General features: G+C 40.8%; 1 protein-coding gene across 5 annotated transcripts in view; it reads left to right on the top strand.

Moving 5' to 3' along the window:
* ZRANB1 (zinc finger RANBP2-type containing 1) overlaps positions 1-12851 on the top strand; it is a 40753-nt gene that overhangs the window by 9235 nt on the left and 18667 nt on the right. The window contains exons 1-3 of one of the 5 annotated variants that reach the window (XM_058840668.1): positions 1819-1961; positions 2645-2742; positions 3400-4296. In XM_058840668.1, the coding sequence (XP_058696651.1) occupies positions 3483-4296 (814 nt within the window). In that variant the 5' untranslated portion in view covers positions 1819-1961; positions 2645-2742; positions 3400-3482. Of the gene's footprint in view, positions 1-1818; positions 2028-2644; positions 2743-3399; positions 4297-12851 lie in introns of those variants that run through there. The other 4 variants (XM_058840665.1, XM_058840667.1, XM_058840669.1 and 1 more) reach the window with 4 other exon arrangements.

Raw genomic sequence — 12851 nt, forward strand, 5'->3', positions numbered from 1 at the left:
ATAAGCATCAAACTGCTGTGGCTGGATGGTGATGCTGTATCACCAGTAAATCATTGAATCACAGAATGGTCTGGGTTGGAAGAGACCTTAAAGCTCATCTTGTTCCAATCCCCTGCCATGGGCAGGGACACCTTCCACTATCCTGGTTGATCCAAGCTCCTTGGCCTCTTCCAGGGATCCAGGGGCATCCGCAGCTTGTCTGGGCAATCTGTGCCAGGGCTTTCCCACCCTCAGAGGGAACAATTCCTTCCTAATGCCTAATCTAAACCTACTCCCTTTCAGTGTGAAGCCATTTCCCCTTGTCCTGTCACTGCAGTTCTTGGTGCAAACAGAATTGGATGGGTCTCGTGTCTCTGACCTCCAGCTCTGCTCCCACCAGACCCATCCATGGGTAGCTACTGTGGTGGGTAGAATTGGAGGTCAGTTCAAGTGAAAAACAGTAAAAAAAACCAACACAATGCTGAATTTCCTCACTGTACTTGATGTTGGCAGAGCTGTCAAGGAAGAGAAATTGCGTTGCTCTATTGAACCTTTTTATATTCTTTACTTCATAATAACCCGAGGCCTTGTGTTCAGAGGTGGTGAGCTCATATCTCAGAGGCTTTCAAAGCTGCAGATACTCAGCCTCTCTAAGAATTATGTCTGAGAGCATCTGCTTTTTAAGGGGCACAGAAGATAATTGCAGCTAAAAAGCTGATCTTGTGATATGTATAAAAGCTTTCCTGTAACGTGGGATGTCCTGAGCTATTTTGTTTCCTAAGTAGTATCTCAGTACTTGTTTAGATTGTTTTTGCAGCCAGCTGCTTTCCAACTTGAACTGCAATCTCCTTTCCCAGTCTTAATATCACTAAAACAGATGATTTCTTGTTTTCATGCCCCATCCCAAATGTGGGTTGGGATTTGTCTGCAGTGAGAACTGCTTTGTTTAAGGCCTTACAAACTAGGGCAGGGAAGAAACCATGTACAGTTACAGGTTCCCATCACACACTGTTTATGGATTTGATGGGAAGCATCACCTACTCCAGCCATACCAATTTCTGCTCCAGTAGGAATTATTCTCAAGTATTGGAGTATTGGAACAGCCACTTTTGGTGGTCCTTGGTGGCGCAATCTGTTGGTGGCAGTGGGCAGGTGCACAGGCAGTGTGCTTCTGCCTTCTCTGTTCTGAAAACCCTGTTCAACTCTCCTGTGTTTCTAACTACAACACATTAATTCCTAAAAAAACTCTAATGTTTCTAGAGAGAATAAGCTTATTAAGAAAGTAATTAAAAACCTTATTTTGGGAATTGGGGGAAAAGCTTTGACCAAATGGAATAGATAAACCTAGTATCTAGTGTACACATATAGGAGGTGTTTTGGCAAAGTAGAGAAACTTTTTTTTTTTTCCTTAAAATTCCCAAAAAGTCTTCTTTGCAAAGTCACCTTTAGTAAAATCAAATTAACTTTATATTCTCCTGTATACATGTATGCATTTTTCACTTACTTTGTCACAGTTATGGGGTGCTTGGTATAATCCAGCTCCTTTTTTCCCCATTATAAATGGGCATGGACATCTGTCAGGAATGGTGGAGCAGAAGCAGCAGGAAATCTGATTGCCTTTTCAGCACATTCCTCAGTCTGACACAGTTTTATAACGTAGAGGTGGGAGTGAAGTTCTCTGCAGGCTGTTCAAACCGGTGCTATGGAACCTGAGCTTTAAGAGAGAGCTTTCTGTGTTCCTGATTGCTCCTCTGCTTTCATGCAGCATAAATATGGATTGCTATGGAAAAGGATAGTGCTGCCCTCTCCTCTGTCCCGGCCATGCGATAGCCCCTCATTCATGCAGCCACCTGATCTGCTGAATAGATCACTTGAGCTCTTGGAAAAATCCCTCGTTCTGTGCCAGAGTCCTCAGAAGGAGATAGTAGGAATAAGGCTGACAAATTTAAGTAGAACTTTGAGCTATGCCTTGGTGGAGCAAGGTGTGTGTGAAGATATTTCAGTGAAGAATGTACTAACTTGTAAAACATTGCCTAACTGGGGAACAGGTATTAACTAATTTTTGGGTTGATGTGTCGGGTTTTGAGTTTAATTCTGTTGTGCAGCTTGTGAGTTTTAGTTTCCTAGGCTCCAGATGGTTTTGTTAGCTGAGAGGGTTGTAATATGATAAATAAGAAGTGTTGGTCAAGTGATGTGGCAGGTTTGTATTTAATCAGTTTTGCATTCAACAAAGTGAAACCAGCACTTTGTTGAGTTTTACACGCTGGATAACTATTCCTGGGTAAGGGAGGAAACGCTGTGTATGTTTGTTTGTCCTTTATCTATCTGCCTCAGCCTTTCCCTCTATTATGCTTTCTACACAAAGCTTTTTCTGCCTTCCCAATCCAAAGTTTCAGATTGCAGTAAGAGTGTTCGTGGATGTTTTGGTGTGAACTTGTTGCTTGGATTTACTTCATTTACTTCAGCAGATTGACCACTTCTGTGACCACTGGTTTTTTATAAATACTGGTTTATTTTAACCAGTCTCTTGTGGCCTCAGCAGGTCATGACTGGGTTTAACCAAGTAAATTTGGATTAGAATAGGTGTGGCATTTAATCATTAACTTTCTGGTTACTCAGGTCCAGTAGGAAGCCTATAATGAGTCTATTTTCATTTTGTTTACAGAAATAGTTATCTGCTTACGCTCATCCTTTGTATTCGGCAATCTGAAGAAAAGATCTGAGCCAGCATGAAGACAGAATCCCCTCTTCATTAGAGAAAAAGTGAGTTGAAATCTGAATTTGTTGCATGAAAATACTGTCTTAGCCTGGCAACACACACAGCTTGTGCCTGCTTTCAAGTGGCATTTTCACTTTGTAACACTACTGATATGGGTGATGTCCAGTCAAGACCTAGTCTTGGTTAAGCACATTTCTAAAATTTTCAAATTGTAAGTATTTTACATGAATTCCAACACACTCCTTTTCTGGAAGAACTGCTTACTCACTGTGTAACTGCCCACCAGATACACACCCTTCCTTCCAAATCATGTAAGGTCTATTACAGGACCTAGACTTTGTGTTCCTTTTCTTGTACTGCTGTATTCATATTGAATTTTATTTTAACAATTTAATATTTATAACTTGTTTCTGTAGCTGTACTGGTCTCTTGTCCAGTATTCTCAGCACTTAATGCATATTCTGAATTTGTTTGGAAGTCTCTGTGCAAGTTTGAAGAGTTTTAGAAATGTAGGACTGAGTCTTTTTCTCATTTTTACACTAATTCTGCATGTGAAATGCCAGTAGGTCAAGTCTTACCCTTTTCATAGTGATTTTACTCCCCTTAGATGTTGTAATGATATAAAATAAAAAAGACTGCCCATTTTTCCAGCCTGATTTTAATATCCACTGGGTTAAATCTCATTTATTTGTTTTGAGCAGCTCCTTTGCTGGCACTGTGTACTGATGGTGTGTTCTGACCCCTCAGCTTTCTGCCCGCCGCAGTTCATTTCAAGGAGTGCACGATGACAGAGCGTGGAATTAAATGGGCCTGTGAGTATTGTACATATGAGAATTGGCCTTCTGCAATCAAGTGCACCATGTGTCGTGCCCAGAGACCCAGTGGAACAATTATCACAGAAGATCCTTTCAAAAGTGGTTCCAGTGATATCGGGAGGGACTGGGATCCTACAAGCACTGAAGGAGGGAGCAGTCCTTTGATATGCCCGGATTCCAGTGCAAGACCAAGGGTTAAATCATCCTACAGTATGGAAAGTGCAAATAAATGGTCGTGCCACATGTGCACGTACTTGAACTGGCCAAGAGCTATAAGGTGTACCCAGTGCTTGTCTCAGCGCAGGACCAGGAGTCCCACGGAGTCTCCTCAGTCTTCAGGCTCCGGGTCCAGACCGGTCCCTTTTTCTGTGGATCCGTGTGAGGAATACAATGACAGAAATAAACTAAACATAAGGGCTCAGCACTGGACTTGTTCTGTTTGTACATATGAAAACTGGGCCAAGGCCAGGAAATGTGTTGTATGTGATCACCCCAGACCCAACAACATCGAAGCAATAGAACTGGCAGATACAGAAGAGGCTTCTTCCATCATAAATGAGCAAGACAGGGCTCGGTGGAGAGGCAGCTGTAGTAGTGGTAATAGTCAAAGAAGATCTCCACCAACAACCAAACGTGAATCTGATGTGAAAATGGACTTCCAAAGAATTGAATTGGCTGGAGCTGTTGGCAGCAAGGAGGAGCTTGAAGTTGACTTCAAAAAACTAAAGCAAATAAAAAATAGAATGAAAAAGACTGACTGGCTGTTCCTAAATGCTTGTGTGGGTAAGTTGTTTACTGCTACCTTCTGCTCTTGTGCTGGTGGTTAAGTATTTTGGGAGAATGAAGAATTAAAACAGAAACTTGGCATTTGATTTCAAACCAGCTTTTTTTATCTCTGCATTTCCATTTAAAAAAGTAAGCCAAATGTAGAGGTTCCTGAAATAGCACCTGCTAAGAGAGGCTGTGAAGTTCATCCATAATCTGAACAGGGTTAGACGTGTCTCTCAAGTGTACTTGGACTTTTTTGACCTTTTGTAGAAATGGATATTCTTGTAACCAAATCCTGTTGTTCCATATAATTGTCAAAAGGTGGAAAAATTACAAAGCAAATCAACAGAATGTGAGTGCATATAGTACTGTAAAAAATGCCATTACTGGATAATTAAAATTACTCTTCTTTTTGCTATGGCAAGACATACTCTGTAGAGTCAGCAGCTGCAGCTTGGGAGTATTTGTAAACAGTGTAGAGCTTGCAACAGTACAAGATGCTCTGTCAGATGTTAAAAATAACACCAAAATATGTAGCTCCAAGAAACTGCATGTGTAATACTGACCTTGAAAGTAATAATGTTGTATTAATACACATACTGTGTTGTAAATGTTTACAGGCTTTCTGAAAGTATTTTTGTAGTCGGCTGCTTCAAAAAAACGTTCAAATACCAATTTTGTTTTGTATTTTAGTGCTCTCCTAAGGAAATACTGGATAATTCTTGCAGTGCTGTTAAAGAACAGAGCCATGTGAGAGCAGGGTTTTCTTCAGTTATTGACCTTGTGAGTTAATTTCTGTGCTGTAGCTTCCCAGAAGCAGATATCGTGTGCCCCAGCATACGAGCAGGTTCAACACTTGAAATATGCAACTATTTTTAGAGTAAAACACTTCATTTGAAACTCTGGCTCTGCTAGTATGTCTCATGCTGTTCCTTAATGTTTCACAAAGTCACTTCGTGGTTGTAATCAAAAACCTAATTAGTGGAGCTGCTTTGTTTAACATATTTGATCAGGTGTAAATGTTTCTGTGGGTATGCTGTGTTTGGTTTCTCTGAGCTAATAAATATTCCAGTTTATTTTTGTGTTGTGTGTATAGTGTGCATAGACATGCACGCTTCCTTTTGGAAAGAGATGCCTCAGTATTTCCTGATACCTCCAGTTCTTTATAAGCTTTTTTCCTTCTGAAATGAAGCAGCTGAAATTCTATGTGATATTTTTTGAGTTTCTGAGTACCAACAATCAGTTGTTGGAGGTTGTTCCTATGCCTTACATGGGTATTTATCTTGTATTCTGATAGTAATTGTATTAAATATTAGGCTATTTTTTCCCTTTGGTTTTTCAAAAATGATTTTTTTTTTCACTGTTCTAATGTTACTTAAAATACTTCACACTTTCTGATTTAACCTGTGTGGGAAGGGCTGTTTTTATATTTAAAAACATGGGTTTGCAAGTATTTAATGTTGCTTGTGACGGTGTAGTTGTACATAAAACCCAAAACCATGTTCATACAAGTTTTGTAATGCAAAATTACAAAATGGTCTGAAGGGATCTTGGTGAGAAAGGCAGAATGCAGGTGGAGTTGTGTGCTGATTGTTACTGCTGAAAGCTTTCATGAATTTCTTTCTCTAACTTAAACACCTACTGTACTCCTGGGGAAGAGGGATGATGGAGGCACAGGAACCAGCAAACAAAGCTGTTAATTATCTCTCCTTCATCTCAGAATTTAATTTTGCATATTACAGATACCATTTTTTTCCCCAAAAATTACTCTTTGTAATAGGAATAACCTTAGGAAGATTGATGGAGGTTGCATGGATTCTCTTGTGCTTGTTTCTGGTTGTTGTGTTGTGTATCTGTGCTGGAAAAGTACATCAGTTTAGCCAGTAATAATTAAAGCAATAAGCTAAATTTCTGCTGGTGATCTTAGTGTGACATCCTTAAACCAATTTAACTATCAATTGAATATCTTTGCCCAAAGAATCTGTTTTTACCATTGAAACCAAGTGGGTCGCTGTGACTTAGTGAGTTGTTTTTGCCAGCTGGAGCTCTTGGGAAGTTTAAGCTGAGCTGAACACTTGTCAGTCCTTAGCCAAGCAAAATTATAAAATAGGACAAGTTCATGTTAAATGCTAAGAAAATTTGTGAACACTGATGGACCAAGAGTTTGTGTGTTACCCTGCTCCATCTGACAGATGGTGCCTTGTTAGGATTTGGGAACTTCAGACTGAAACTTTCAAATTTAAGCTCAATCAGTTGTGGAGAGTCCATTTGCTTTGAATCCATCTTTTGTAGGAGAGATGTTAAAAAGTTAACTTTTAAAGTTAACCCCGAAGTAAAAAATAAAGATTAAAGGAGTATGAGGAACTCTTGATAGAGTGGTTATTTTCTTTTCTCTTAGAAGATACTATCTGTCAGAAGGTAGCAAGGAAAATGTACTTCAGGACAGCTGTTTGTTTGGTTGAACTCCCTCTTCACATCCCAACTCCAGTACAAAATTCTTTTTACTAATTTTTAAATTTAATGTCAAGTTTCATTAAAAAACATGTATCAGACTATTCTTTTCCACATCTGTTCTTTTTAGCTGATACATCGAGAGAGATGTGTACAAAGTAGATTTAAGGTGATGTGTGTGTGTATTTTTGTGTGTGTTTGTAATTTTTTTCTTTGTTCTGATGGAGGTATCCATTAATGCTTTTCCCACCACAGTAAGTAAACATATCATCAAGGCTCCTATTCCTTGCAAATCCAGGCTGGATGAAATGTGATGAGTGCAACTCTTGCCTTTCAGCATGAATAGTTTCCTTGGAGGGTATTCCTTCCAAATCAGAGGGATTAGTGGTATTCCCCCATTCAATCTCTGCCAGCAAATGTACTTGAATGTCGCTTTTTTTATTGACTTGCTTTTTTCAGAGTGAATGTATCTGTTGTGTGATTCTTTCTCAGAAAGGTGAGATTTTTAAACTGATTCCTGTGGTAAAAATTTATTAAAATCCTAGCAGAAGCTGGAGTAAGTGTGTCTTGATAATCTGGTTTCCTCCAAATACCAGCTTAAATTACAAAGAGGAATTACAAATGGTTTCTGCAATGACAGCAATGTTTTCTTCTGTAGTGGCCTAGAACAAGATTAATGTTAAGTCCAAGGTTACTCATTTCTTAGGGGAGGGAACTGATGTATACTTAAATTAAACTTTATTATCTTTTCTATAACTCATGATACTTATGGCAGAGACTGTCAGGCAGTCCTGGTGGCCTTTGGGATTTAGGGCATGTGATGTGCAACGATCAAGAGTTGCTGTGGGGCCTGATGAATCTGGTTCCAGCTGGCTGTGGATTTAAGGAGTACAAATGGATGGGGATGGTTGTGCCTATAAAACCTCTCTGGCATCCAGAGTTTGCTTGGGTGTTACCCTGGAGCTTCATGTCTCCTGGCACTTCAGGGCTGCATTGGATGGTGATGCTGGCAGAGTGTGTTTGCTGCAGGGCACTGCTGGGGATTCTTGAGTTGTGAGTGCAACTCCTGAGCTTGAATTGCTAGATTGAAGGTAAACTGCATTTCTTCTCCTTTTCCTTTCTTCTCCACCTGTTTATCACCTGCTGAAAGAGTGTGTTCTTCTCTTGGTTCAGGTCAGTAAGGTGGGTATTGCTGTCATGGGCCAGAGCTTGTGGCGATGCTGACTCCCAAATCAAGTAGGCACATGTTCTTTTTAGCTGTGTGAAAGAAACCGCTAAGAGTGTGTTTCTTAAACAAATCCAAAATATTTAGAGCAATCTGTGATGAATCTTGTTTTGCAGTGCATCCTTAAAAGGACTGTAAGTTCATTCCTTGTGTTCTTACATATGTCTGCGTAGTTTTTCCTTTGTCAACTGCTTTATCTCTCCTACAGGGTTTTTTAATGCCATTAGTTTTTTGAATTAGTGCCAAATATGTTACCCAGGCCTTCAGAAACCCTGTGGGCAAGGAGAGTCTCCCTGTCCAGACATTGGTATGGAGCTGGCTGGGCTGTGTCCCACGCTGCCCTGCAGCTCCGGGAGACTTGGAGGCACCTCCTGCTCTGTGTCCTGCAGAGCCTCTGGCTCTTCTCTGGGTATTTATAAAGCCTGAAGGAACTGACATGAACGAGGTGCTTTCAGCTGGCACTGCCACCCAGAGTTGTCCCAGCTGCCCCTTTCTGTCCTCCTGGGTGTTTGAAAATGAAGCAGGATTAGGGGATGTTTTTGTGGGGGGTGTGGGGGTTTCATTTTGTTTTACTGGTGTAGTAAGTTCAGACTGGCTTCCTCATCACATCCAGGGTACAGCTGAACCTTGTTGGTTCTGTTTATGCTGTGCTATGGGAGTGGGAAGTGTACAGGTGGCAACAAAGCTGCTGGAAGCCAGGAGAGGTCATGCACCTTTCCTTGCTGGTGTCAGTCTAGGCTGGAACAGTTTAGGGAAGTGCAGCATGGATTACTCAGTGCCAGGTGATGCCCTGCCACGCTGGCTGTGCCTGGGGATGGCAGATGGTGCCTGTGGGGATGGTTGGGAGGGGAAGAGTCCCTGGTGTGAGTGGTACAGCCTGACCTCCTTCCCTGTTCCCCTGGGATGGTGGGAAGTGTGACTTGGCTGCTGTGCCAGGTAGCAATGATGTAAGCTCACAACTCTCACCTGGCTGGGAGAGCTCTGTGTATTGTCATCTGTCCCTTGTACATCTGTCCTGTCATAAATGCTTTACATTTGTGTGTGTTTATCTTTGAGACCGAGGAAAACTGCCTGCCATACTTCTTGTCAGAAAATCATAACTCCTGAAACACCCTTTTACTTTTCTTAAACACTGGGATATTTTATGCTAAAAATGATTGAATAAATTATCAAGTTAAAACCAGTTATTTCATTTTTTCCTTAGAATCACTGATAGTTAACTTGAATTATTAGCTTTAATGATTTTCCACTGTCCAGCCTCCCTTTAGGGTACAACCCTGCAAGCAACAAGGGGTGAGGATGCTTCTGACAGATTTGAGAAGGATAAGGACATCTTTAAACAGTTGTTCTTACATCTGTGCTGCTGTGTCTTGTAGTGATATGTTCACATTCTACTACATGAATTGTATGTAGGGAGAAGAGCAAACAAAGAATAGTAGTCATCCTCCCATGCATTGGATGGATTCAGGTTTAAGGCACCTGTCTTCTTAGAAGTATTTACTTCTTTTTTTTAGCTGATGCAAGTTGTTGAGCTTGAAGAGTCAAAAAAACATTAATATACAGAAGTTAATGTCTCAGTGTCATTAACTGGATAGTGATCTACTGTTGACTGTGTGCTAATACTGAAAAGGGATATCAAAAACCAGAAGGAACAGAAGGGTGTGTTAGAGGCCCATAAAGGTTTTTCAGACAGCCCCTCTTTTTTATCAATTGATGTGTCATACTTGCTTGCAAAGCAGTCCTTCCTTCAGGAGAAATTCTTCCCTGGCTGAAATTGTGAGTCACTTATTTTCAATAAAACTTCATTTATGGCCACGTGATGTGCCCCTGGTGAAGAGCTGGAAGAGCTTGAGGGCTGACTCAGCTCCAGAGAATGCCACAGGTCCTCAGCAGTCTGTGGTAAAGGAGCAGAAATTCTTAACAGGTGTCAGAATTAGGTTTTAGTGGGTCAGTTGATCAGCCTCTCACTTGCTGGCACTTAAACCAATCTTAGGATTAGTCCTTAGATGAGTAAATGAGAGCACATATATGACAGACCACTTGCAGTTGTACCTGTGACAGAAGGGAAGCAACACAGGGCTCTGTCTCGGATCTGTTTTATGTTGCAGCTGTATCTGTCTTGACTTCTGACTTCTAAAATGTATAACTTGGTTGTTTGAGAAATTTGCCTTCTCTTGCCAAGCAGTTCAAGGCATTGTCCCACGCAGGAGTCACAATGACCTCCTTAAGATGAAGTGTTTCCTTTTGCAGTCTGCTCAGATGGGAGAACACGGTTATTGCAGGAATTGCTGCCTCCTGGAATCCCAGAAGTCCCTAATCCTCAGGTTGTTCTTTGGGTAGTCACAACTGCATCAGTCTGCTTTTAAGAATTTGCCTACTTCATTTGCAGCTTGTGGCAGCCCGTGCTCCACAACTATCAGAAAGATACTGAGGTAAATAAAGGCTGTGCTGTTGTATTTTCCTTGGGAAATTCCTCTCTGCCTGTTCTGAAGCCACTGGAACTGTGCAGTTAGGGAAAACAGGACTTGGTTTTCTAGAAACGCTTGTAAGCCTATCCTGCATATTTTCCAAGTTTATATAACTGCACTAAACCCTATAAATATTTACATGTTCTAAAGAATAAATGTAATAGCACCTTAAGCTGAAATAGTTTGGTTTTAGCAGCTAATTCTGCTTTATTTAATATGAGGGTAACATTGACATCTAACAAAGAAGGAAGTTGTAAAAGGTGTAGTAGTATCAAGATGGCAAAAGTTGTAATTGGATGATTAATATTTTTTTAAAATTTAGTCTTTTAAATTACCCTTCTTAGTTTCTGTCATCTAATATATACTAAGATTGCAAATGTCTAAGCTGTGCTGTTTGAAAGAGGCAGGGCTTTACTAGAAGAAGAAAAAAAACCTTGGCTCTTGATGCTGTGAAAGTCTTCCAATAAGAGGAAATGTCTGAATTGCAAAATGGGAGCACAGTTGAACCTGTAAATGCAGGATTTGGACTGCAGTTGTATTTTCTCATGACTTGGGTGCAGCACTTGGCTTTCTGTCCTCTCCCTTAGGACTATAGTCAGGGATTTTACATGAGGCCAAGCAGAATTTTTTAGGGGGCACGAAAGACTGGTGTATTTAGGGCGACAGCAAAGGGACCTTTCTGGAGTCCTCTTTAAAGGAAAGCTGTGGTTGTGTGGATCAGGAGCAGGCACTGAGTCACTGGGATGTGTTTGCATTTGTGTCACTCTTGAAGCCGATCAGGGCCGTGCTCACAGGGGTTTGAGCTCCTGGAGGCTCCTGGGTGTTCTGGGAACAATCTTAAGGCAAATGCCACTCTTCTTTTGACATTTTACCAGTCTGGGGAATGCTGTGGGTGTCAGTGGGGAATAATCCAACTGGCACAGTGCTGGATCAGGACACGATTCAGAGTCTGCTTGTGTAAGTAATGAGGCACTGCTGTGTTGTGAAATGCAGGGAATTAGAACATCAGTAAATATTTCTGTGATATTTCTCATAAACAGTGGGGGTTTTAAGCTCTATTTAAATAGACTTAATGAATTGGAGGCTCTTGCTCATCCCACAGAAATCAAAGCCTTTGTAGGAATGTTCCTCCTATTGTCAATACAAGCATATTTGTGTCTCAGTTTGGTGTGGTGATACTGAATTTCAGAATTACAGGCATGGTGCATGTAGGCAAATTCACCCCATAGTTTTGAGGCAATATTTGTATTTTCTGGTTTATATTATATTATATTTCTGGTTTATATTATTATAACAGTCTGCCTGTTACCACTATATTTTGTGTTCACTGCTGCCTTGGATTATATGGACTGGTGCTGTAAGCAGGGTGGCAGGTGATGGGACTGTCAGGAATTTCCCCTGTTCTTCTGAAGTGGCAGCAGTGGAGTAGATGTTTGGTAGAACAGATAAAGAGAAATGTTAACTTTTCTTGCTGTGGCTCAGAGGGACCAAAGAGGCTTCTAATGCCCATGGAATATCAGCCCTGCAGTAGTCAGTAGACAAACAAAAATTTCCTGATGCCTCCCCCTGCTATAAAGAGCAATTTTTACTTGTTTTGATTAAAAAATAGAAGGTGACCAGATATTATCCGTGCATACAGTCACATCTCTTCATGAGCTGTAGCTGTGCTGGTTTGTGTCATATAGCACACCAGCCCTATACCTAAAATACCAGTAAAAATACATTTATATATATATATGTATATATATATATTTTAAATAAATCCTAGAAAACTTACTCAATTTGCCTGGTTTGGATGCATTAATTGATCTTTAGCTTAAACTTCATCAGCAAAATTTAGAAATGTACTTTTTAACTGACAGCTTATATAACAATTTTAATAATTCTAGGACATGGAGCTTTTAGGAATGTCGAGTATTGGAAGATGTGGGAATAAACTTCCAGAACTGGCAGTGCTGCACAGAGCACATGTCACTGGTTTGGATCCTTATTGCAGCTTGAAAAAGGTATTGCCAAACCTCACGTGACCACCCCAGCATCAGCCTTAGACCTCAGATTTTGCTGAGGTTCGATGAAGAGTGGGATGATAATAAGCAGCTGAGGGTGGGGGACTGGTAGAACAACTAAAATGATGAATTTCCCAGTAGTAGGCTGTAGTAAAATGTACTACTTGACAGGCTGGCTGGCTGGAATGTGATTTGGGTCTGATCATCTGTCACCAAAAGATCGTTTTAGGGATATTTTTTTGAATTTTGAAATCAGTTGTGCATATTTGGATTCTCAGAGTGGCCACCTACCAGTCTTGGGTGGTCTTTGGTGTGTTTGTCTTGGGGGATGTGGTGGAAGGTGCAGATGTGGTAACAGGAGTCTCTCCTGTGCCAGGAGGAGTGGTTAGAATACAAAAAGGAGCAATGTCACTTCTAGTC

The sequence above is a fragment of the Poecile atricapillus genome, chromosome 6 (genome assembly GCF_030490865.1).
Source record: "Poecile atricapillus isolate bPoeAtr1 chromosome 6, bPoeAtr1.hap1, whole genome shotgun sequence".
NCBI classification, from domain to species: Eukaryota; Metazoa; Chordata; class Aves; order Passeriformes; family Paridae; genus Poecile; species Poecile atricapillus.